This window comes from Acanthochromis polyacanthus, chromosome 3, assembly GCF_021347895.1.
Source record: "Acanthochromis polyacanthus isolate Apoly-LR-REF ecotype Palm Island chromosome 3, KAUST_Apoly_ChrSc, whole genome shotgun sequence".
NCBI classification, from domain to species: domain Eukaryota; kingdom Metazoa; phylum Chordata; class Actinopteri; family Pomacentridae; genus Acanthochromis; species Acanthochromis polyacanthus.
The window spans coordinates 12,430,060-12,455,345 of record NC_067115.1 but is presented as its reverse complement, the minus strand read 5'-3'; the positions used below and the strand labels follow the sequence as shown (position 1 = coordinate 12,455,345).

The 25,286-nt window shown below is 40.1% G+C and overlaps 1 protein-coding gene across 1 annotated transcript in view; it reads left to right on the top strand.

Annotated features, from left to right (window-relative positions):
* dok7b (docking protein 7b) overlaps positions 1–25,286 on the top strand; it is a 51,788-nt gene that overhangs the window by 7,099 nt on the left and 19,403 nt on the right. The window contains exons 3-9 of the mRNA XM_051945933.1: positions 846–934; positions 1,626–1,776; positions 7,223–7,423; positions 17,217–17,336; positions 20,895–21,005; positions 21,568–22,460; positions 25,192–25,263. Of these exons, the coding sequence (XP_051801893.1) occupies positions 846–934; positions 1,626–1,776; positions 7,223–7,423; positions 17,217–17,336; positions 20,895–21,005; positions 21,568–22,460; positions 25,192–25,263 (1,637 nt within the window). The remainder of the gene's footprint in view (positions 1–845; positions 935–1,625; positions 1,777–7,222; positions 7,424–17,216; positions 17,337–20,894; positions 21,006–21,567; positions 22,461–25,191; positions 25,264–25,286) is intronic.

Here is a 25,286-nt window from a genome sequence, read left to right as displayed (position 1 = left end):
CTTATTATCCCACACTCGTGATTTGCACATTTTCGCAGCGAAACAAAGATCTGCTGTTTATTCATCCGTATCATCCCGCTCTAATCTCTTCCAATTTTCTGCAGTTTAACTAATTACAGCTTGCCAATTTGTCTCTTGGCTGCGCGCCACGGAGCGCATAACGCACCGTGTCCGCGTCAACAGGCGTAGACATTGTGAAACTACATCAGCTGAAGTGATCGATGTGAATATATTTAAGTGGCCAAGATCAATATTAAAAAAGGTGCAGACAAAACATGAACCCTGTCGCCCCGTACAAATTGCGAGTCTGGTTATTACATTCTAAGGCTTTATCAGTGGTTGTCGGATTAAAGGTTAATTATTTGAAAGCCTTCCAAGCACAAAATAAAAAATAAACTGTGACATTGCCAAAGTGTACCAGAGGTTCCTCCCTGAAATCTTGACAACAAAGATTGCCACACGTCTTGAAAAGTGAATTCACTTGAGATGCTGTGAGGACAGACACTGATCCCCCCTCAGCATACAAAAACACATGGCTCAGAAGCCCACTGCTGTGTCCTTGAAGAAACTGGCAAGAGTGGTGGGAATATTGTCGGCCACTCCGCTCTCCTCTGCCCTGTGTGTCAATATGAGTGTGTATTTGTGGCTTGACTGTCATTATCAGCTGTGCCAGTGGATCAGCTCATTGTTTCAGGGTTTGTTATGACAGCTGTGCCATGTTAGACAGGCAGGCATGCAGCGGGGATCAGGAAAAAAGTGAGCTCTTGCAATCCTGCATTCTGCTATTAAACACGAAATGTACTTTAAAGTCTGTCAGTGCATAAAGTTCTTTCTGTGTGTCTCAGACTGTCTGTCTTTGCTGGTGTATAAAGAGAAGAAGAAAGGGAAGGAGAAGAGCGGCAGCCACAAGGAGAGACTCAGTGTGACACTGGAGGTGAGTTTAACCGCGAACCAGAAGGTTTTTGATCTCAGGTGCAGGATGTCTGTGCTGGTGGCAGCTTTAATGCAGCTTTTTAATGATTTTCTCTCATATACTTTAGCTTTCCTGGTGCTGTTATGATGCTGTTGTTGCATAGATGCACAGTAATGTGATGTTAATGACACATGGATGGCTAAAAATGCACAAACTGCTCTAACTGTTGAAGCACTGACCAAAAAATTGTAAGAAAATGTGCTAAACATAGAAAACCAGTGCAAAAGGAAAGCGAATAAACACAAGCGCATATAACCCCCTCTTTAAATGTATATAGATTTACACACAAGGGTCATCTAGAGTATCATATAAGAAATCTCAGTGAACATCATTATTATCTGCATGAACTCGTTCCGAGAAATTCCCTCAGTAAACCGAGAAAAGAACCAGAGCGTCACAAGATCTCTTGCTTTCTCTGGTCACAGATCTCACTCTCTGGTATTTGAGATTGCTTTGTGCTTCGGTCTCGTGTTTCAGTTTGTCACTATGCAGCTACAAAAGTATCCACGCCTGATGTCAGGATTTCATCGGGTCAGATTTTTCTGACCTCAGCTTTGAATCGTAGGAAGAAGGAAATAATTAAAAAAAAAAAAGATTATGTTGGTGATATGATCTGTAGTCTCACTAATAGTTTTACTGTGTGTTCCTTCAGGGGATCTGTGGTGTGGAGCCGGGTCCTGGGTATGACGGAGTATCCTACAGCCTCTCCATCCTTTGCCTGAATCACATGCTGGTCCTGGGCTTCAACAGCAGAGACGCCCTGCTGGCCTGGGACGCCCGCATCCGCTACAGTCTGGGAGAAGGTCAGTGGTTCGGCCTTGTGGATGTCACAGTCCTTATAGCTGTTCAAAGATGTCACAGATCACTGCCTTAACAGAGACTGAAAAAAGCAATTTATTAAGTCTCTTATTGGATCAAGTCTTTGCAGTATTTCCCAATTGTACAGTTTATTTTCTAGCAGCAGTGGTCACAGCAAAATGCTCAGATGGTTGTTTTCTTATAAGAATGATCATCTCGGATTTAATTGTTTGAAACTTGTCTAATTTGTTTACAATAATGGTATCAAATAGTCCTTGACCTCTGCTGACTTTACACACAAGCTGCTGCGGTATCACCCCTCTTATTTAGAGTGTTAAAAAAGACCTGTGAAGTGATACACGTGTGAATTAGTCAATATCATGTTTTGTTATTGTTAGTTGTTATATGTTCTTTCTTTGGGATTTTGAACTTTCAATTTCGTCAGATTAAGTTTATTTATTTTTTTTTTAAACTGAGCTGTTGTAAATGTGAACAGGATTTAAAGGGGAAGAATTTAATAAATTTCATTACTGGTTTGGTAAGCCACAAATCTCAGCACCTCCTGCAGACTTGCTGTTCATTGTGATTGTTCACTGATCTAATACAAAGTGCAATGAATACTAGGCCAACTGTGAAGCTAATTTACAGCATTGTATTGTCAGTCATTTACTACTTTTCAAGTCGGAAAGTGGCTCTGTGTGTGTCATTGTAGTTTGATTGGCTTCAAGGGATGAAGGAGTGAAGCAGTGTGTTGTTGAGTTGCTGTCACTCATACAGGTTAGGGGGAAAACACTGGAGGCTGCTTGTTTAAAGCGATCGGAGAAGCTAAAGATGTATTTTGACAGCAGACATATGCGACAGATGTATCACTTTAGTTAATGTCTATCTGCACAATCTACTGCTTCAACTTCACAACGTTCCTTACTTTGAACTGAAAAGACAGACCTGAAGTGAAAAGGTAAAAGTATGCTTGATTTCCAAGTGGCGGTTTGTTTCTGCCCATCCTTTAGATTTAGAAGCTTCACCTACACAGTTATGCAAAAGCAGTGCAAGTAAGTTTTTATGTACTTAGTGTATTTCTAATTATGCTGCTTCCCCCCCCCCCCCCCCCCCCCCCCCCATTCCACTACTTTTTAGAGTGAAATATCATACTTTTACTACAATTGTCTGACAGCTGAAGTTCCTTTTAAGATGAAGAATTGACACAGTGAGTTATAAAGCAATCTTCAACAAAACTACACTTTGGTAAAGATTAAACCATCTATTTCCAGCCGACTAATCACTGAAAAATCGCTGTGTAGTCGGCTCATGTTTCAAATGTCTGAGAGTTACTAACAGCTCCACTAAATAGTGATTTTTCCCTCCAAACTTCTGACATGGTTTCAGTTCAATAAATGTTTAAATGACCCAGCATCTCACCAAAAACTGATGATCAGAGAAAAAGTCCAAAAACTGAAAGCATATTTGTGTATCAGAACTTTGTTCTGTCTTCTTTCCTCTCCCATTAATCATTGTAAGATTTATTTGATATCAAGTAGTTCAACCACCGATATTCAGAAGAAACAAACCAGGATTTTGACGTGAATATTTTAACTACTACTGCTTATATTTAAATAGCATTTTCAGGGATGAGAATTTTCCGCGGATCCGCTGATTTCCGCCGATTTCATTTCAAGTTTGAGCACTTTATTGTCGCTGATACTCTCGCGAGATGGTAACGACGTTAACGATAGCTCGTTAACGACGATTGTAAACGGCCCAGCGATTGGAAGTCGCTGCGCCCATAGATATATATCTATGGCTGCGCCGCCGCCGCCGCCGCACACATATCCCCACCCCCATAGGCATTTTTTGCCTAGCTGTATTGGTTCCCATCTATTTTTGAGGACGTGATGCAGTCTTTCCTATGGACTCTCCACTATCTTCTGTTAAAGAGTCAGTTTGATGGAGTCCAGCATCCATATTTCTGTGGCTCTACTATGAGCCAATCAGAGCTCTGATCTCGTCCGCTACGTAATGACGTCGGGTGTAACCTGACGTCCACTCTGACTCCCTCCGCTTTGGCGAAATGTGTTGAGCAGTACTTGAGGTAATTTTAAGACTTTATTGTTGACTATTTAATCTTTTAACAACTAATATCTACGTGTTTTGTTACAGTTGACATAAATGGACGCGACGGTGCGGTTTTTTATTTGCGTAACTTAACGTAAATCACGCAAGAATTATTGTCGGTGTGGTGCAAAAGTTAACCGAGTCAATTTTAATTATCTGCAGGTGAGCAGTTCGAGTGGTGAAGCCAAAATGCGTTTGTCAGCGAAAACTGATCACCAGAGCAATTATTCCTGTATTTCTGCATTGTTTTTACCAACTCTGTGCAGTGGATTATAAAAAATACAATTATCTTTACGGTTTGGAATATGGTAAATAATGAAAGTTAAGTTTTCCACTTTGTCATATTTGTCCCTAAATTGTGGCATAAATGTGATTAATACATCAAAATGATCCTTTAAGAGGTTATTGTTCAATGATTACACCCCATAGGATAATTGGAAAAATAGATAATTTCTTCATTTTCTATATAAAACCCATCTGTTAATTATAGTCACAGCTAGGACATTAGTCTTGCCAAACATATACAATCTAAACACTGAAAATGATATTTTATTACAAAAAGATAGGACAACATAAGCCTTTATTAATCTCACAGTAGGGAAATTTGCAGTGTTGCAGCAGCAATGGGCATAGTGTGAGAAAATGGAATCAATCAATCAAAATTTATTTATAGAGCACTTTACAACAACATAAAAGACCAAAGTGCTTTCCATCAGCGTGATAAAACAAAACAATACAATTTGGTTAGTGCAAAACCATAGAAACCATAAACAACATAAAACCAAAATGCAGTAAAGATGAATTGCTAACATTTAAATATGGCATTTTGGGATGACATAAAACTAAAACAGTGCTTGGAGTCAAAGGCACATCTGAATAAGTGAGTTTTTAGTCTGAACTTGAATAGCGACAGGTCGGTGAGAACACGAAGCTCCAGTAGAAGTGTGTTCCAGAGTCTCAGAGTGGCAACAGCAAAAGAACGATCACCCCGCTGCTTGTACCGAGACCTGGGCACGTCCAACACCATCTGAGTGGACGACCAGAGGGCTCTGCTGGGGCAGTGGATGGTTACAAGTATAAGTATAAAATATTAGGATGTCAGTAGAAAAAAATACACAAGAAATTTACATAAATATTATTGATATCGTAGACTTTCTTTTAATATGTGGAAATTCAGATATCAGACTCATCTGGATGTGGAAAATATCCATATATCGATATGTTGATTAATAAGAATATTGCACAGATTCTTCCATGGGTAGAGGAAACTGATATAAGAAATACTAGTACTGCACATATTCTTCTTTAAGTAGAAATACTGAACACGACTACAGATTCTTGTATGTGTAGAAGAAACTGATATTTTACAGAGTTTTGTGTAATGCATGAAATATGCAAAATGCACAGGTTTGAATGCACTGATCTTGTACCACTGAAATATGGCCGATTTTCTAAAGTATTGCCTAGGACCGCCCAAAATGTCATGCCTGATTGTAGCTATAAACTTCAATCTTCTTTTTTGGTCACAGTTATTCAGTTGATTTGTAAATTCAGTTCCCAGAAAAGGAAAGTAATTAAATCCTATCACTGTACTCAACTCAATATTTTATCAGTTTTAATGAGTCAGACTTCTTCAGTGTGATAGGCTCTTTTTTTATTTTTAAACATAAAACTACTCAGTAAATTAACAGTAAATTATTTGCTTTGGTTAAACGCTGCGGTTAAGCTTCTCACTTGTTCAGAAAAGTCAGTTTGGACTTGTGGTTTTGTGTGCTTGTTTTTAGTATTTGTCTTCATTTTGTTACTGTTCTATGCAGTCCACTAATGAGTTTTTTATGATTTTTTTGTTCTGATCTGCCAACAAACTACCAATATAAATATGTAAAAACTTTGACTTGAAATCTTCAAAATACCTTTTCCCCACTGTCCAAACTTTCTTTTTTAACTAGTCTTCTTGAGAAATGCCCCTGCTGCCATCATGCATTTTAATACCATATTTAAATGTCTCCAGTCTGATCTTTAACTGTGCTTCAGAGACAAGCTGTGAGCTGAACTGACTGTTTCTGTGCCTCACCAGACCGTACTGTCAGCACTTGAATTTCTAAATGTTTTTCTGAACTAGTAATTCTTTCTGTTCCTCCCAGAATATCACCTGCAGGATATTTTCAAGGCTCCATCCTGTGCCTTAATTGTATTAGCCATAAACATTCTGTTCCTCTGCCGCTATGTGAATGTTGCACAGTTTTATCTCCCATTGATTTGTTTATGGCACACAGAAGCCTTTTAGGTACAAATGTTGAAGAATATCTTCCAGTTTAATGATAGTAACTTGTTTCTTTTTTGGTCCTTCTGCCGATTAAAATAAAATCTTCTAAAGCTACCACTAAGAAATAATAGATATTTAGTTTAACTAGTGAAACATAGCTTTGAAGTCCTTGTTATAGTTCTACTGCAACTTCCTTTACAGATGTCTCTTTCCTGGCAGCAGTATTTCCAAAGTCTGGCTGTAATGCTCTCCTTTGACCAAATGTAGAAGCCACTTCACCTTTGCTTAACCTTTGTGCAAATTGCATGCACTCATACATCGCTGGTAAAAGTCGTCAAAGCCTACTGATTTATTACCTCTGTGGCACCCTTTGGAGTTACATAATTTCATTATGCTAAGTTGAACATTTGCTGAGATGTAACACTTGCTTGATGGTGATGTTACCCTTAGCTACACGCTGCATTTGGCCGTTTTAGCCTCCCGGCTGGCTGCATTTAGAGGTGCTCAGGTTGAACCCTTCACTCAGTTGGAGGTGAGGCAAAGTGACCTTTCTTTATAAAGCCTTTACAAAAAGTCATTCTTTGAGCAGACTGATTCATGTTCTATAATTTCATTTTTTCTCCTTCTTTTTAAAGCTTGTTTAAAAAAAGCACCAAAGCATGAATTGCTGTCATTTACTTGGCTCTATTAGGGATGCTGTCAGTACACACACTGTATACATGCATGCATGCAACATGTGACATTGTACACTTCAGGCCTTTCAGACGGAGAGACAGAACTTGGCACCGATTAAGTGCCATCTGCTGAAAATAAGCAGTGACAAATTGAAACTAGCAAAGCTTAAAGAACTGTTCAATCATTATTACCACAGCCATCAGCTACATGGCACATGCGTGTTCATGCACTTCTGTGTGTGAGATTCTATCATGCTTCATCTAATTTATCTGATTGATGCTCTTTAGAGTTAATGACACTTCCGTCATTTTTAAGTGACTTGATGTGTGTCTGAAACACACATGCTTGCACTGTTTACTCTTTTCAAACTTTATCGTTGCTTTTTTTCTCCTCTTCAGTCCACAGGTTCAGTGTCAATGTCGAACCTGGTACCAAGCTGGAAAGCGGCCCCGCCTCCCTCCACCTGTGCAACAACCTCTTGGTCCTCACCAGATGCCTCCCTCCCGTCGTCATCGGCCACTGGAAGTTGTCAGCCTTGCGTCGATACGGCGCCGTGCAAAATGGCTTCGTGTTCGAAGGAGGAACTCGCTGTGGATACTGTGAGTAACTGAGAAGCTCTTATTTATTTACACACTTGGCCGCAGCCAGAAAGGGCAACACTTTAATAATACCAACTAAAAGATGATTACTGGCGGTGTGTAGTGTCTCACATCCTTTGCTCTGTCTTGTTATTGGTATTTTCTTCTCTGCTCTACTGGCTGAAACTACATTATAGAAAGTCATGGATACAGTAACTTAACTTGGAAGTCAGTCTCTCAGAATCAAAGAGCGTTATCCCTTATTCAACAATCGGGGAGAAATCTCTCCAAGAGGAACGATTGTAGAGTTCGGAAAAGGGAATAAAAGATAGCAGGTTTCAGTTTGTGAAAAATACTCACTGAACATTCAGATTCATTTGATGTTTCCCCCAAATATTTTTGACTATTTTAAAAGATACCCTCACATGAATAGAAAGTGCTTCTAGTTGACAAAACATTTATGTTCATTTTACATCATCTTCCTCTGTAGATGAGATTTATCCAGTTGTCAAAAATGTCTACATGTTCAAATGTTCACCTTTTTTGTGTTTTAGAGCACTTTGTCCTCCTTGTTGGGGTTCAGAGTTCAGTTTAGTTGTTCTGCTTCTTGCTTTTGGTCACATCACATGATCTTGATGTAAACTCCAGAAAGGCACCTAAATGGGTGAACCATTGACATTGTTTTCTGGAGATCATAAGAACAAGAAGAAATACAGTCAATATTTTATTTCCATCTTTGTAGTCTTAAGGTGGAAGTGTAGTCTCAGTTAGAACACCCCACGGTGCCACAGTACTGGAAAACAGCCACAGTACTGGAAAACAATGTAGTTGCCCCAATATTATTCTGCTATAGGGTTAAAAAAAACTCACACTCCTTTTCAATGGCACTAAGCCCAGGATCGGGGCCCTGCACAGTAGTATTGGGGTAACTTGCTTTGATGGCACATCTGCATGCAGGCAGGCGAGCACTGTCAATCAGGATAAAGCGATCTTGAGAAAGTGGAGAACAAATGTTTGTTTTTTTTTGCAAACATGATCATACTAAATCAAGTATTTTGGCAGTTAGACTCCAGTGAGAAGCTATTTCAAAAAGCGCAGTCACAGATGAAGGTAGGAGTTGATGACACGACCTCCTGGAGTCCAGATGTTGTTTGTGGTGGTGAAGTAAAGTTGGCAGATGGCTGATGAAGACAGGTTGAAATATTCTGGACAATCCTGGATGAGGTGAAGATGAGGAGTAGCGGAGATGCAAAATAAATTTCCTGGAAGGAGGAGTGACAGCTTCACACTCCATTTAAAGAACAGGGTTTACTGGTGGATTTACTCAAAGAACATGGGTAGCTAGAGCATTAGATGAGAGTAGTGACACTGTATTGAGATTGAGGTGATTCTGACAGCGTGGGAAAATGGAAGTAGAAAGGAGAATTTACAACAGAATGTGAGTAAACAGCTTTTCCTTACTGACTTTGCACATAAACTTAATTAACCCTTTAAGCTTCAGTCAATTCCAGCCGTTTTCAGTACAAAAAATCGCTAATATTCTATTTTTAAATAAAAAAATTACGAAAAATACGGGGAATATTGGACGGGCATCGCGAGGTGCTTTTCCTTGAAAAGGACCGATTCGGGGATTTTATACCGACTTCAGGACATGTTTTGGACAAAATAGTTTCCTGGCTTGTGTCATCTGGATGTAAAAGGTTGGATTATGGCCGTTTTTTGTGGAATCTTTTTTTTTGTGTATAATAATGAACCCGGAAATGTGAGTCGCGCTGTGTGCGTTGAAGCCGTGTATAGAGAACGGATGGATGAATATTTGTTTTTGTCAGACAAATGTGTTTTTCTCACCCGCTGTGGTAATCGCATCTGAAAGTGGTTTATACCGGCAGATTCATGAGAATCTAAGCTTTCCATCGGTGTATAGTGTTTGTATAAGCGCGTTTGTGGCCGTCGGACATTCTTGAAATTCCTATGCAAATTAGTAGGTGTACCGCCGGCGGTACACTGAAGCTTAAAGGGTTAAAATGACTAATTCACCAAAAGAACCAGACATGCCTGCCATATTGTGCAATCCAGATCTTCATGAAAAAGCTGAAGCATGTTGGTTGTTGCTCAGAGGTTGCTGTTTTGGTTTCCCATAGTAAAGGGGATTTTAATAGCTGTACCATGCAAATATAGGACAGGGAGAAGACTGCTGTGTGAAATGTGGTGCACACATGGCAGAGTGTCTCTTTTGAAGGATCAAAGGTGGTGTGTTTCAGTTAACTTCTGACCACATTTGAAGCTGTATGAATCCAATAACTAAATGGGGAAATTATAGGTTAAAGGACAAATCCAGAAGGTCACAAAATCCATGACAATACATTCAACAAAGACATATGTTTGGCATAAAAGATAAGATAAAATTTTTGATTGAAAATGGAGCATTAGACCAGAGTAGGGACATTGAAATTCACAATGAAATGATTTTGACAATTGTGGGAGCACGGGTGAAATGCGAGTGATCAGATTTTTTTGAATGAAATTGCACATAAAGTTAATTAAAAGGGTTGCTTAAGAAAACGAGCAGGTCTGTCTTGCATGATCCAAATCTTTACTGATGCTGAAAGGTTGTCAGCGCACAAAAAGAAGTATGTAGTGTGAAGTGCGCTGTACAAATGGCAGACTTTTACCTACAGTCTACATCCGGTGAGTCAGACTATCAAAGAATCACAGGTAGGGTGCTAAAAATGACTTTTGATCAAGTCTGAGGTCAAACTTAAAAGTCTAACCAACCATTAAGTCTTTGGTCCAGGAACAGTCTATATGATAAACTAAACTCTCCCTTTTAAAGGCCTCTACTAGATAAATAGATCCTCCTTTTCATTTCACTGTAGTGCTCATAGGTTGATAGAACTGTCACTCAGACACACTCTGCAATATGAAAACATCTGATTTATTGCAGGTGTTTATAGGGTAACTTTATCCATGTCAGAAATGGCACTCCACGTGTGAACTGTGCACACTGTACACTAAATACTGCTGTGTTTGTGTGGTTGCCAGGGTTTAGGTATCCTCTGAATGTGCAGCTGATGTGGGCATGACTGTAAAGAATGAGAGGCAGCTTTATGTTTTTGGGTGGGGATATGTGCGAGATTGAGATAGATAGACGTCAAGAAATGTATTTAATGACTCCATGTTTAAATGTTTCCCTCTGAATCTCAGAGGATTCAGTTTGAAAGGCATGTTAGATTTTAAAAATTGCCAAAATTCCATTGCTTATCAGAGACAGAAACTACAAAACATTAAAAAATCATCAGATTTTCACCTTTCCTATGGTCCTTGAATCTCTTATCTGTGATGTATAGTTGGGTTGAGAAAATTATCCAAATCTAAGCTTAAAATCACATTATTTAATCAAAAATCAATTTAATCTACATGTGTTTTTTTTTTTAAAAGCCAAAAATGAACTGCATTAACCAGATTCTGTAAAAGAACAAAATGCTTTTAAAATTGTGCACTTTTCATTGCAGCTATGAAAACATTAGTGACTCAGCTGTGGCCAACAGTTGCATGACAAAAAATCAGGGGCTTTCATCTGACACAGAACGGATAGAAGAATAAAAAAGTAGATAGTAAAACATCTGTGTTTAGCCACCATTTTTTCCAGTTGTGGTAACAGCTCTAGGCACTTTGAAAATGTTGAACTTGTTTTTTTTCTTGTTTTTCTGATTTTTGTGAAATAAATAAGGTAATGTATTGAACTTTAGTGTTTTCCATGACTGATGGCATTCTAACTTTGTGATACTGCACAAAATTCATTTCTGAGTTCTCGCTACTTCTAGGCCTAGTTAGTTTCCATCGAGGTGCAGGACTTTATGTTGCAGTGAATAATGACCCACAGTGAGGAAAAATGCTATGGATACAAAAACCATTCAGAAACTGGTTTGGATTCAGAGGGTTAACTTGGTACCAGCTGCTGTGTTCTTATTCAGGTGTCTGGAAATAACTTCTAGTTGAGAGCTACCTCCTCACTGTGATATATTGTTTTAGAGATGCTCCAGTGATAAGTGAACACATTTAAATTCCTGAAGGTATTTTTGCAGTACGTTTCTGTCTTTTCCTGTGTGTGTGTGTGTGTACAAGAATAACCATGAGCTCTCCAGGATCTAGTTTCAGTGCTCTAATGCACTTGATCTATAAATACCAGACCCCACGCCTGTAGTGGAAGCTCAGCAAACTACAAAATGTGTGATGGCCACACGTCCAATCACAGTCCTCACCTTCACCTCATCTACATATTACCCATCAGACACAGGGGCAGCAGAAAATAAAGAGACTTGAGAGTCAAGTCGGCAAGTGACATTCCTTGCATGTGGTGCAAGTAGAGCAGAGTGTTAGTTTACATTTTTGCATGTTTATTTGTATTTGGTGAGAGTGCATGACATGTTCCAAAGCAAGCAAATAGTTTTGTGGTGTGCAGACTTTCAGCCTTTTGTGCACAAACAAAAAATAATTGTGAATGATTTGCTCTATCCAAAAGCTACCCCAAAAAAATAACGAGTAAAAATATTTTTGTCCCATGAATTAGTGCAACATGACAAATATTGGAGCCTAAAAGAACATAATTCAGAAAATTAGGTTTAGGATAAGCTTAAAATGGTGCCATCGTTTGCCCTACAGAATGTCCTCAACTTCATTATTTGTAAAGCCTCATTCAACACATGCGCTCCTTTCCATTAGTTTAGTAGCTACTCAATGTGTCGGCTTAAAGTCAGAATGATCTCCGTAGTTGCTTTTCTGGAACGACTATCTTACTAGATCGGACCTTGCAATATTTTGGTATTATTTTCAACACAGCACAACTCTGAACTGCACCCAGTCACAAAACTTTACTACATTTCTGCACCAATATTCGTGCAAAAACATCACACAGAGAGAGTGTCCCCATTGAGTTTATTTAAAACTATCAGAATCCCCATTTCGCTGCACGGTGGTGGTTAGATCTTTTGCCTTGCAGCAAGAAGATCCCGGTTCGAATCCCGGGGTGGGCCTGAGATCTTTCTGCTTGGAGTTTGCATGTTCTCCCTGTGCATGCGTGGGTTTTCTCCGGGTACTCCGGCTTCCTCCCACAGTCCAAAAATATGCTGAGGTTGCCCGTAGGTGCGAATGCGAGAGTGACTGTTTGTCTGTATATGTAGCCCTGCGACAGACTGGCGACCTGTCCAGGGTGTCCCCTGCCTTCACCCGAGTCAGCTGGGCTAGGCTCCAGCACCCCCCGCGACCCTAGTGAGGATAAAGCGGTGTATAGAGAATGGATGGATGGATGGAGAATCCCCATTTCCAAAGCAAAAGAGCTTCACACATTTATGCAACTGGAACAACAGCTTCGATATCTTTATTATTTACTCATAATTCTATATTATCCCCTGACATGGAGATGTGATCCAGAAGCATTTTACTTTGTTTCAGGCAGGTAAGCTGCAACACACTGAAAGTGTTTAGTATGTGGCTTCCAGCTAGTGTATTAAATAACTGCAGCATTAGACGCACGCAAGATCCCTATGAGTGTCTCCAAAAACAAAAGAGAGACTTGTCTACATTAGCACAAGGAGCAACAGCAGAAACTTTTTAAATTAGTTCTATTAAAAAGGAAGGAGAGAAGAGGGATCAGGACTTACAGTAAGTGTTACTGTTCTTTTACTGTTGGTAAAGCTGTGGTAAGATTATCATCACACATGGGCAGAATTTAAATTTTTTAGAAAATCATAAACAAAGCTGTTTATTTGGATACTTTGATAAGTTGTAGCAGTAGCAGACCGTAAGTTGCTGTTTGTTACCAGTATATATAATTTTTGCATAAGCTGACATTTAGATAAGCAAGAAGAAAACATGTTTGTGATTACCGTTACATCCACCTGAAAAACGGGTAGGAGAAAATCTGTAGCATGAATTTCATAGCTTTGTTGATAGTCGAGACTATGTAGTTTGGTGGAGAGGACATCAGAAATTTTTCTATTGAGTTCACTTGTGTTATGTGTGATATACCTAAATAGAAAAAAAACCCTCAGCATTAGTGAATATTACACTTTTTAGAATATAATATAGAACATTCATTACAAACTAGTTTTGTTCCAGCTCATGCATGTAGTTAATTTGATGTCTTATACTTTTTATTTATTTTAATAAAATGTGTAAATGTATATATGGTTTATGCAAATAGAGAAATTTGAGACATTAACTGAAGTAAACATCGGATCTGGAACCAATCTAGCATTCACTGTATGTTGTATTCCATATCCTATTCTAAATATATTCTACTCTGTAATATAGGAAAAATCTAATATTGGTCAGACTATAGAATATATTACTGTCAAAATATTTGTGTAGATTGTTTGAGTATGCAAGGGTCATTTTTACATAGCAAAAGTGCAGAATTGTACAGTTGAAATCAGTCTAACAGTGGTTACTTGTTTGTCCACTTTGGAATTATTGGTCAAACACGGCACTGCTTAGAAGTCATATTAACTATATCCTGTAATCACAAGCAGAAGACATTATACTGCTTATTGCTTCACATTTAATTATGCACAAAAGCCTAAATTTCCTTTTTATTCAAAATCTAGAGAGGACGTTTTTGTCTCATGCATGACCTTTCCTTTGTGCTCCTCTACTGATTTCAAGAGCTCCTCAGAACATTGTCAGGCCATCACCAATGCAAAAATGTGCAAATAGTTGGGAATACTTGTGCTAATAGAGACTAATACTTCTGTATTGGTTTTGACTTCTTGAACTGGCGCCTTATAAAATGCCTTTTCTCAGCGGTTTAATTTCCCTTGAGTCCGTCTTTGCTCTACTGAACCAGTAAAAGGTCTCTCTGTCATCTAATGCTGCTCCACTGTGCTTTTTGCTGCGGCTGCATTTTGAAAGTCAGCTGCGCCTCGGATGATACAAATTCTGGCTGCATCGTTGAAGATGTGCACCACGGTGACATGACAAGCCTTTTTACTGTCATGGACTCACGCACTGACGCATGCATACACTCCCTGACAGCCAACCAGCTGCTCCTTTGGGATAGCAGGCGGTCGTGTTGTGCAAAGTCTTTCTCTACAGTAGACAGTAATCACTTGAGCTGGGGGTATTCATAGGTGTCTGTTGGACGTGGGCCTTTGATTGCACAGTCACAATCTGTAGCAGTGTTCAGAGCGATGTTAGAGCTGCAGCCTCTATTAGATGTGATAATGAGGCCACTGTGTTCTGTAATCGATGATATTTGGAGCCGAGCCCACGTCTTAACCGGACAGATATTTTCTGGCTTATCAGGACCACATGTGTTTGTATCAACCCTGTAGCACACAAACACACACACACACACACACACACACACACACACACACACACACACACACACACACACACACACACACACACACACACACACACACACACGTCTTTAGTGCACACATGCAGGCACAGTAATAAATGATCCACTGCAGAGTTTGGACGGCCATCAAACCCTGTGATCTAGATAAAAGCAATTTTAAGCTGACATGCTATGTCAGCAATCTTTCCATGTCCCTCAGCGGGTATGAATGCACATGCCTCCTCTTGTAGTACGCTGATGCACGTGTGGAGGTGTTGTGTGTTGCACATCACACACAATAAAATATTATACAGCACTTTTTGCTGCAGTGTTTTTCTTTGGTTTAGGATTCTTTGCTATCCCGATCAGAGGGTGAATGGAAGTTAAATCCAACTTTTACAGCTCTCTTGTGAGGTGATATTAATGTATCAATGACCCACAGAGGTCACAGTGTCTCTGACTGTCCCTCTGACTGACCTGTCATCAGGAGTGATGAAGTGTCAGAGGTGGTGAAGCATCTTAAAGACAAAACAGGTTTTGCTTTATTACAAAACACTGCCTCTTAGCTTATATTAATGTGTAGTTGGTAAAAGTCTGTGAACCAATAAGATCAACACCGTTATCATGGACACAGATGTTTGGCTGGAAGGGGTTTACATTACAGACAAGAAAAAAGCTTCAGCATGTATTTAATATGAAGCACCATGACCAAGACCAGAAGACAAATCTGCTACTTTTAAGACGAACTTTCCTGCAGCAGAACTTGGCATACTTGTTAGAAATACATGAGGACCTGAGGGATAGACTACGATACAAGGTAAATGGATTATTGAGATATGTTGGGCCAAAAGAGATGTCATTGTCATGGAGGTGGCTCTCTTTTAACCTGCTAGGTCACCATGGTAACTGATGCTGCACAGCTAAACTGCTCTGGATGTTCTGCTAAGAGTTTAGGATTTAAATCTGCTGTAAGCTTGACTATATTATGAGCAACATAGAATCTCTGCTAAAGTACTAAATTATATGTGCAGATCTGTTGAGCTGCATGTTAGTCATTCCACTGAACAAAGCCATGCAGCTACAGTAGAAAAAGTATGTGGAGAGGAAGAGTCATAATGTGACAAACACCCCTTTGATGGTAAAGTCTGACAAAGAAACCCTGGTTAACAAAGAAAGTTGATAACCTCCGTTATGATTCTCATCATCTCAGATAGGAGTTTCAGGAATAGTTGAGCCAGCTAACGCCGACGTCAAATTTGCTTTGGAGCCCAAGCATCTGGTCCAATAAATACCTGGTGAAAACTGCAGAAAATACATATTTTTATACGAACAGAAACAAATTGTCCTTTTAATACTAGAATATATTTGCTTTTTTAAAAATGTTGTGATGCTAACCTATACTTTCTGAGGAAAACAAACAATTGATTTAAAGGAAAAAAGCTTCCCAAACCCAGTGCAGATTTTTTCTAAACAGCGAGTCGAAAGAGCTACAGACCCAGACGTCACTGTGTGTGTTGATATCGATGCATACATTAAGTTCGGAGTAAAGTGTGGCATTTATTAAACATATTGACACAAGATAATCTATGGAAATGTAAGTACAGTTCTGACTATTGATCATATCTTTGACTGATGCTTCAGACTCCTGCCCTGTAGACTTTAATGCCCACACAATCAATATATTTCACATTTACAATGGATCAATGGATGTGTGTAATATGAAAAAGGTTGCTGGTAGTGATAAAGCCACATGTATAACGGCGAATGAGGCCGACAGATTTCCATTACATTTAACACTCGGTGATGATAATTCAAGTGAGAAATACTTTTCAGTTACTCAGGATGCATGATTTTTAAAAGTAGTTTAGTGGGTAAAATGTAATACAAAGAATAGAACAGGTCTTTACATACACACACTCACTCTTTTTTATATTGGTTGCTTGAAAATATTATTTCTGCCCTACATTCTTAGCTGTTTCTCTTTTTATATTAGGAGCAAACTTAGTTCCATTAGAACAAAGATGTTTTTTCTTTTTTCATCAAACCCCTGAGTAAGGGCTTACTTTGTGACTGTCTCTTCAATATGTCAGTGATGGGAGATTTTGATGTTTCAGGATTTTTTTTTTGCTGTTTGTGTTTTTACCAGCACCTACCTCTGCGTGGGCTTGATAGAAGAATGGGAGCTGAATTGATAGACTTTTTACATAACCTTTTCCAAGAAAAAGGTCATTGTAAGCTCAAAGAACAGCCTTGTCTTCACAGCAAGCCTTCTGAACCACACTGAATAGTGTTTAGCCTTGCTCAAAAATGAGATTTTATTCAATATTTTAAGCATTTATGAAGACAGTTTTCCCACCTCTGCATTCTACTCCGTGTTTATTCCTGATTTATGCAGTTTTTCTCTCCTAGCTCATCTTTTTTCAAGTCATCCATCTTATTTACAGTATGTCTTATTCCACTTCCATCTTCCAGGGGCTGGTGTTTTCTTCTTGTCCTGTGCAGAAGGAGAGCAGATCAGTTTTCTGTTTGACTGCATTGTCAGGGGCATCACCCCCAGCAGGGCCCCGCATGGCGTGCGACCCAACCTGCCAGGTGAACACACACACACACACATACATATATAACTGCATTATCACACACAAACTGCAAACTGCAGTCCACTGAAAATTGCAAAAAATATGTGCAGAAATGTGTGCAAATATTAGAGATTGGAATGCATTTCAGAATATATTAAGACACCTACAGTTCTTACACAACCAGACCCTTAAGTATGTGACTTTGTGACTTCGATAATAAGGTTTTACTGTCTGGTTAGTGCACATGTTTAGCATTTGTTACAGGCGACACGCTAACGGAAACACCACATGCCTTCAGCCCCAAAGGTCACCCTGTAGATTAAGAGGCCATGCCTTTTGTGTGTGACTTGTAATGCACTGCTAATTTCACAGGCATTTGCTTCAGGAGCTTATTGACAGTTGGCAAGAGAAAATTTGCACAGAACACATACCAAGGATCTGACACCTTTATAATATCTCTGAAATAGACATGGAGAGAAACGTATCCCATCGTGAGAATATGCCTGTGCTGTATACAGACGTGTCGCAGGATTTGTCTTTACTTAAATTTAAGATGGATGTCGACATGGGGAAAGCAATTACTGTATCTTCCAGTCTTTAATTTTTAATATTAGACTGTCAGAGGAGACCTTCACCTTTCAGTGTCAAACTACACTTTCTGCAGAGTCAGTTATGATTTAAAAGTAAAATCAGATCGGACTGTTTTGACCTGGACCCAGTTTTCCAAGTCATTTCCATCATACATTCGATCAATATGCCTCAGAATTATTTATACCTTGCTTGTCAAGAACTGAAGCTCCCTACTGCACTTTTCAGCTCCTGAGCGAACTCAAAAATGAGCCCAAGAGTTTGTCGCTTTGAACACCTTGCCGTATCATGCTGCTTTTTTGGCTCTATTGTGGAGCATAACTAGATTTATTCAAGTCTTGTACTTATAGGAGCCCTGTGGAGTTTTCTTGTTTTCCTCTGAACAACTTAAGTTTCTGTTTGAATTGACTGTTTCTAACCAAAGCTCACAGTGTGCATCCTTGGTGTCTCAGAAACGGGCTGTATGCATTTCCTTCCTCATAAAACATGCAAAAACAACTGTTTGCATCCATGTTTGTAGCTTGCAGCTGTTCCCAGAGACTTGCTTTGGATAAAAATTTTGTGCGATCTATTTTTAACTTAATTCAATACATCCCACTTCTCTTCAATAGGATTCAAGTGTGGACTTTGACTTGGCCAGTCATAGGTTCCAGTACTCCAGAGTCATTTTTCTTGGTCCAGTAGTCTCTGCACTGCTTGAGGTTCATTGTCTCCTTGATATATGAACCCACGACCAATCAGGTTCAATCTTTAAGAGGTTCCATTATGCACCACAATGTTGTGGTAGATCTTCTTGTTTATGATACCCCTGATTTTAACTAATTTGCCCATGCTGTTTCCACAAATGGAACCCCATGCTATAATGAAACCTGAACCATGTTTTCTCTATGGATGCAATGCATCAAAACGTTCTCCAGCCTTTCTGCGGACATAAACATGACGATGCTGACCGAAGAATTAAATCTTGGACTCTTCCGTCCAGAGTACCTTCTTCCAGTCATCTACCATCCAGTGTTTGTGCTCCCTGGTAAATTTTAGGTGTTTTTGGATGTTCTTCTTAGCAGCTATTCTTCCCATTAAGCCTCGTTCCTTCAACCGTCTGCCTGGAGACTTTCTCAGATTCTGATCTAGAAGGATTAATCTTTGCCTGAAGATCAGCAGTGATCTTCCTTCTGTCTCTATTTCAAATCTTGAGGTACCTGACATCTGCTTCAGTTAGGTTTAGTTTTTGGAATCTTCCTTGGCACATTTGTAACAGTCTCTGAAATCAAATCTACGGCATACTTGACCAAACTGTGAGAACACTTAATATCTTGCCCTGTTTGTCTCAGAGAGCAACCAGGATCATTAAGTTCGAACTCTGTCTTTCTCTGTGAGTTCCCTACACTTCAAAATTTTGAACAGGAGCGAGAAATTTCAAAATGAATTCACGTTTTTATATCCAAATTTAAGCCAACACACTGGAAGTCAGAAATTAATCAAGGATAACATGCAACCACTGAAACAATTTTTCTGTTTAGAAATGCAAGCAAATAACCGTAATTTAGCATCTCAATGAAAAAATAATGGTGAGCTTTACTATTTTCTTTCTGCTTTTTTCTTTGAAAATTTGTGGATAAAAACAATAATTATATTTTAGCATTAAAGATATCATTTTGATACTTTGATTTTGATTGAAGAGCTTGCACATACTGGCAGCTTAACAGTTACAGAAATATAAAAAAAATATTTTGATAATCAGCAGTACTGTTAATGTAGGGCAGCGGTGCCAAACATCTTACCCTGGGTGGTGGTCTAATAAATTTGTATTTAAAAGTGAATACACTGTATTCACTTTTGGTACATATTTGTCAGTATATATGTTTCAGCATATATTGTTGCTGCTACGTCTGCGGTTAAGAAAATATAACATTTTTCCTTTTGATTTATGCAGCTTTATGTAATAATACACACATTCTAGGACTGGATTGAACAAATGACGGACAACAGCTGTGATCACATATATAGGTGGTGAAATTCAGTGTCAGTGAGTTTAATGGAAACACTACGAAAAAAAAAAACAGCATCCAGGTCGAGTTTAACTTCCTAGCTACTTTTATTCTGGTGTAAGCCAACCTGCGTCAGCCGGCTCTGGGGGCCCACTGTAACCCTACGACATTCAGTGCTGTGAAGTAGCTATAATTAGCGCTGACTAGCTACGTTAGCAAATGTTAGCTGACACCTCACATAGCGTAGTGAAGAAACTTGGCATCTGGGCATGAACGGCTGCTGTCCAGAGGCATAGGGTTGTTGACACCTAGACACACAAACACCCTGACCCAGTGCAACGTGCTCTCACTGGCCACACACATGGACACGCACCGCTGAATCTACGCCTCACTCCTTTACACTCACAGTTTGTGTATATATAGCATGCATCAGGTGTGTAATTGGCAGGGTTTTACACTAAATTGATGTCCTAACAGATAGTCGAGACGCATATAACATCCTCGGGGAGATGTTAAATTTACAAGCTGGTGTGGCGGTCGGACACACTCAGGGGACATGTTAAAGAGCAGGCTGGGAAATATAGTGGAGAACACCAGCCCTGATACAAAGTGTTCTAGTAATACGTTTTCATTCTTTCGCTTAAAAATAATCAATTATGAATGACCTTGTATTGTGTTCTACAGTATAATATTTAAGACTGTTCTATTATTTTTATGCCTGATAAAGTGACAGGAAATGTAGTCACAGCATGCTGAGGTGGACACTTCTATTGTTTCATTTTTAATTTATCTAAAATGTAGCCGACAAGATAATTTGTGCTGTAGTGGCTTTAATGGAACACTAAGTAGAGAGCAGAGTTTAATTATGAAAAGAATTTTATCTCCAAATGAAACTTCTTTTCGTTAATAATTCAGCTGAAGTGAAGGACAGGGTGGTGCAATTCTCTTGGAATATGTCTGAAACTCCTGTTTGTGCTTTGCGATGTGTGTATACGCAGCAGATCCCAGTGCTGACCCAGCTTCAATAGAAGAACGAATCAGCCAGGAGGCATCAGAGCTGGAGAAAAGACTCAGCATGTTGTCTAACTGCAGCCTGGCGAGCAGCACAGGTACATTATTCTATAAACATCACTTCAGGCTGCATATTAGTAACTCATGAGCACAGACAGAATACAAAGTTTGGGTGAAGTTTTTTCTATCATTACTGCAGCCTGTAAGCTTAAACTAGCCTTCCTCTGTCCACACAATGGCTTAGTCACTGTGCTATATTTACGCTGCCATTCTGGAAATGTTTTTGTCATAGATATGTGTCTATTAGTCAGAAATGTGAAGCTCAGGGTGGTCAGAGGTCCCCTGATTCATTGTTTCTGACCTCTAAAGTTTCAAGAGAGTTTGGGGGGTAAAAACTGTAACGATGTCCAACTTCTCTGTGCATAAACATTTCTAGAGGACTTGAACTGTTGAAACTGAAAGCAGTTGATGGAAATCTAATCCAGGGTCATATTATTTGTTCTCCAAAGCCAAATTCATCCAAAATAAAGACATGATTTATGTTTTTTATTAAACACTCTCTATACAGCTGTTTAAGTTTGTATGTTGGTGTGTGGAGGTGAATGTTTTTCAGTGTCTGTGTGCAGATTGATAACTTCATAACTCTTTCACCCTCTTTAGCCTCCACTTACAGCTGTAGCACATCTGTTGCCGGGGACGACCGAAGCAGCATCTCCAGCTCCTCCTCCAGTCAATCAGACACCAGCTATGGAAGTAGACTTCCATTCTGGGTGGAGCCTCTCACTAGATCGCATCTGTCCAGTGAGACGGCGTCGAGCTGCTCCACGCTGAAGGCTTTGACCGGGTCAGATGACCGGCTTTACGCTGCCGTGATGGGAGGCCCTGGGAGCCGACCATCCTCAGCCCAGCTCCATCCTCGTGGTCTCCATGACAGCGGGAGGCAGAGCTCCTTAGACAGCGGGATTGGGATAGCGGCAGGCAGTCAGTCATCGTCTTACTCAGGGAGCTACTCCTCCTGTACAGGAAGTCTGGACATGGCCTGCCAGGGAGGAGGAGAGGAGTTTGGCTCTGTGGCCAGCCTACCTGCAGCTCCTTCACTTCCGTCTTTACCTCCTCCTGTTCCTCCGCCAACACCTCCACCTTCTCCTTGTCAGCCCCTACCCACCCCAGAGCACAGGCCTGCTAGCACCTCCTCTACATGCTCCTGCGCCTCCAGATCTGCGTCTCGTGCATCTCGCAGGCACAGTGAGGAGTACCAGATCCCCAGCCTGCTCAGAATGAGGTACGACACCCCCAGGAGTGTGCTCCAGGTTCTGTCTCTGAGAGAAACCCAGAGAGAACCACCTGAGCTGGGCAGGGACAGCAGGATCAGTGAGCATGGAGGTGGTAGTCCAGCAGGGTTGAGCCCCAAAGGACTGAGGGCTCAGTGTCAGGCAATGATGCAGCGCTCGCTCTCCTGGGGCAGTGAGAGGGCGCCCTCTGTGGACAGTGAAGGGAGGTCCACACCCAGACCCCTACTGGTCCATGAAGGTTTGGTTGGTGGAGAAACACAGGTACTGACAGCACCACACTCTGTCTTTCCTTCATTCTAACACTTCAGGTTCTCTATGGGAGTCGAGTTTCCACTTTTCATTAGGTAATAAAATAAAAAAAATGTTTACAAATATTCATGCTAATCAGTCTTGGGTTTGCGCGCACTGATGCTAATCTCCGTAATGTGCCTGACTACATTTATTAAAGCCCACAGTGGTGTTTTTTTTTTGTATTCTTATGCTAATACATAGGATCTTATATAACCATCCCTTTTAAAGCAACGATGTGCTCCTCAGTGGTTTTGGATGTTGAGGAATAAGGAAAGAGGCAGCATGAGAACCAGTGATCTGCTGAGGTTGGCACCTGCTGTCAGAAATATGTAGCGCTATTAGAGTCAAGGTACCTCAGCGAGATGCTGCCAGAAAATCTACTGTCTCAGAACAAGTCCCAAATGTCTTCTCTTTTCTTACTCTCTCAAAGCAAAGAACACTGATATCTGACTCAGACATTTGTACAATAATAGATTTGAGAGTTGTGCTTTAACTGGGGATCTGTGGTGCCCTTAACAATTAGGTATAATAAAAAAGTACATGTGCTAGTACAACCATGTAAAAGTAATTACAGGTTAAAATCCTGTATTCAAAACCTCATTTAGGAACAAATACAGAGGGATTATCAACTAAGGTTTTAGACAGAAATGTACTCATTCTGTGGAAAAATGGCCCATCGTTACAAAAGTCACTTTATGGCTAAACCACCCAAAGCATCTAGCACATGTCAGAAAGTAGAAAAGCACCGGTTTCTTTTTAACAGTTAAAATGCAGTTTAATCTATGACGCTATTATGTTTCCTATTTAAAATCTCAATCTAACAAAATACCAAGCAACTACAGCTGTCATATAAATGCTGCGGAATCCATGTAACAGTGTTGTTTCACATACGTGAAAAGGCCCAACTATTTTATTTACCTTTAATCTCCATATAAACTAATAGTCCATCTGCATATTTTCTATATCCTCCTGTCTTGGCAGTTGTACAGTGTTGTTCAATATCTGTACAAAGAACTTCAACTAAACTTTTAAAAGTTTAGGTTAAAACAGAGCTTTTGGCGTCTACAAACTACATGAGGCAAAATAACTAGAACCCTGGGAGAGTTCATTTGGTAAATCTTGCAGTATTTTTTGTTGATACTGCCGTAGATGTTGATCTCCATGTTTTTCCATCGCTCTTGAAGAGGGTCTACTTTCCTAAAGCACTTTTCCCCTCCAGCTTCACTTTATTTTCTTGCTGTGTTACATAATTCTGCAGTGTTTGCGGCTAATGCGTCAGCAATTCAAGCAGCAATCATCCAGCCTCTTCCCTTACACACAGCTACTTGCTTTTGAAGTAACGACTCACTCGGGTGGCTGCCTTTTTAATTGTGATTTACAGTAGTCAGTGCCTTTAAGGATCATTGGGGAGATGAAAACACAGCAAAATGCCAAGCATGGTTGGCCAAAGGAGCAATAAGGCAGGAAGGAATAATACTCGATATATAATTTGTTGTGTCATAAACCCTCACCAATGCACCACAGGAGTTTAGGAACAAAACCAGTTTCTTTGATTAGTTTTGACATGTGTTTGCTTTTTAAGGACATACACCAGTAGCTCCTTCTCTACTACAGCATGGTGCCTTCCTTGACTCCCAGTATGTGTTCTCAGTTTTATCCATGTGGGCAGTTTAGTCTGTGGTTCAAATGGCCTTTAACACCTTGGGTGGTGGTGAGGAGCTGAGGAGAACCCAGGTGAGCAAAAGCCAAGTCCTTCTTATTGTGAGGTGACAGTGCCACCAGCCGAGCTGCAGAATCACCAATATAGGAAAAGAATAATTGGTGTGGGTGTCCATCACAGATCTGTCTCGAGCCGGTGTTGTTTTGTGTTTGATAATTTTGTCCGGCGCTCTCAGAGAAGACTTCTCCACTTTGTCTAATTAATTTTCTGATGGCTTGTGAAAAGCGCTTCCCCCCTTGTAGCAGGGAAATTATCGTCAGAGCATGAGTGGAAACAGCATGTCTTATGAATTCTGACAGCTTGTGTAGGAGTGTGTGCACGTTCATTATACAGCATGTGTATGCTGAAGAAAAGGGAGGACGAAAGAGAGTAAAAGGGGACCGAGAAAGTTAATGAGTAGTGATGAAACTGACAGAAACCCTCAGAGAGGAGGATCCTGTTGCCAGAAACACAAATTAATTTTCTTTTATTTATCATTCGTCAAGTGTCAGTAGTTTAATGTGGCAAAAGCTGCGCACCCATCATGTTTGGTAATGACATGATGCCTGAGTGCACAAGTAGTATGTCTGCTGAAACAAAACGGATGACAGATAATGTTCCTGAAGCTCCAGCCTGCTGCATTATTAGCTGCTATGGGGAGAAGAAAATGATAAATTGGATGTCAGAGACTTTTCATGTCTGAAGCAGCCTCCTTTTGGTCTCCTGTCACCTATGAAGATTTCAGCTCTGTCCTCTCAGTTCTAGAACACCATTTTTTCCCTTTTACCTCACACCCTCACACTTTCCTCCTCCTCTCCTCTCATTCTCCTTTATCAATTTATTTTGAAGCAACTCTCTCCACAGCTGTTCTCCCCTCCCTCCACATCTCATTTCTCAGAACTTTGACATGCTGCTGTTTTTCCTTTTAAGCCAGCAACATTGTTCAATGTTGCATTGAAAAACAGTTGCCTCGGCTATAATTTATTGTGTTTCCCCTCCCAGTGCAGTCATGGTCTCGACAACTACATCACTCCAGAGCAGTGGCGGTCAGCGAGGAACAGATGCTTGACTCAGGTGAGGTTGTATCAGGCTATTTT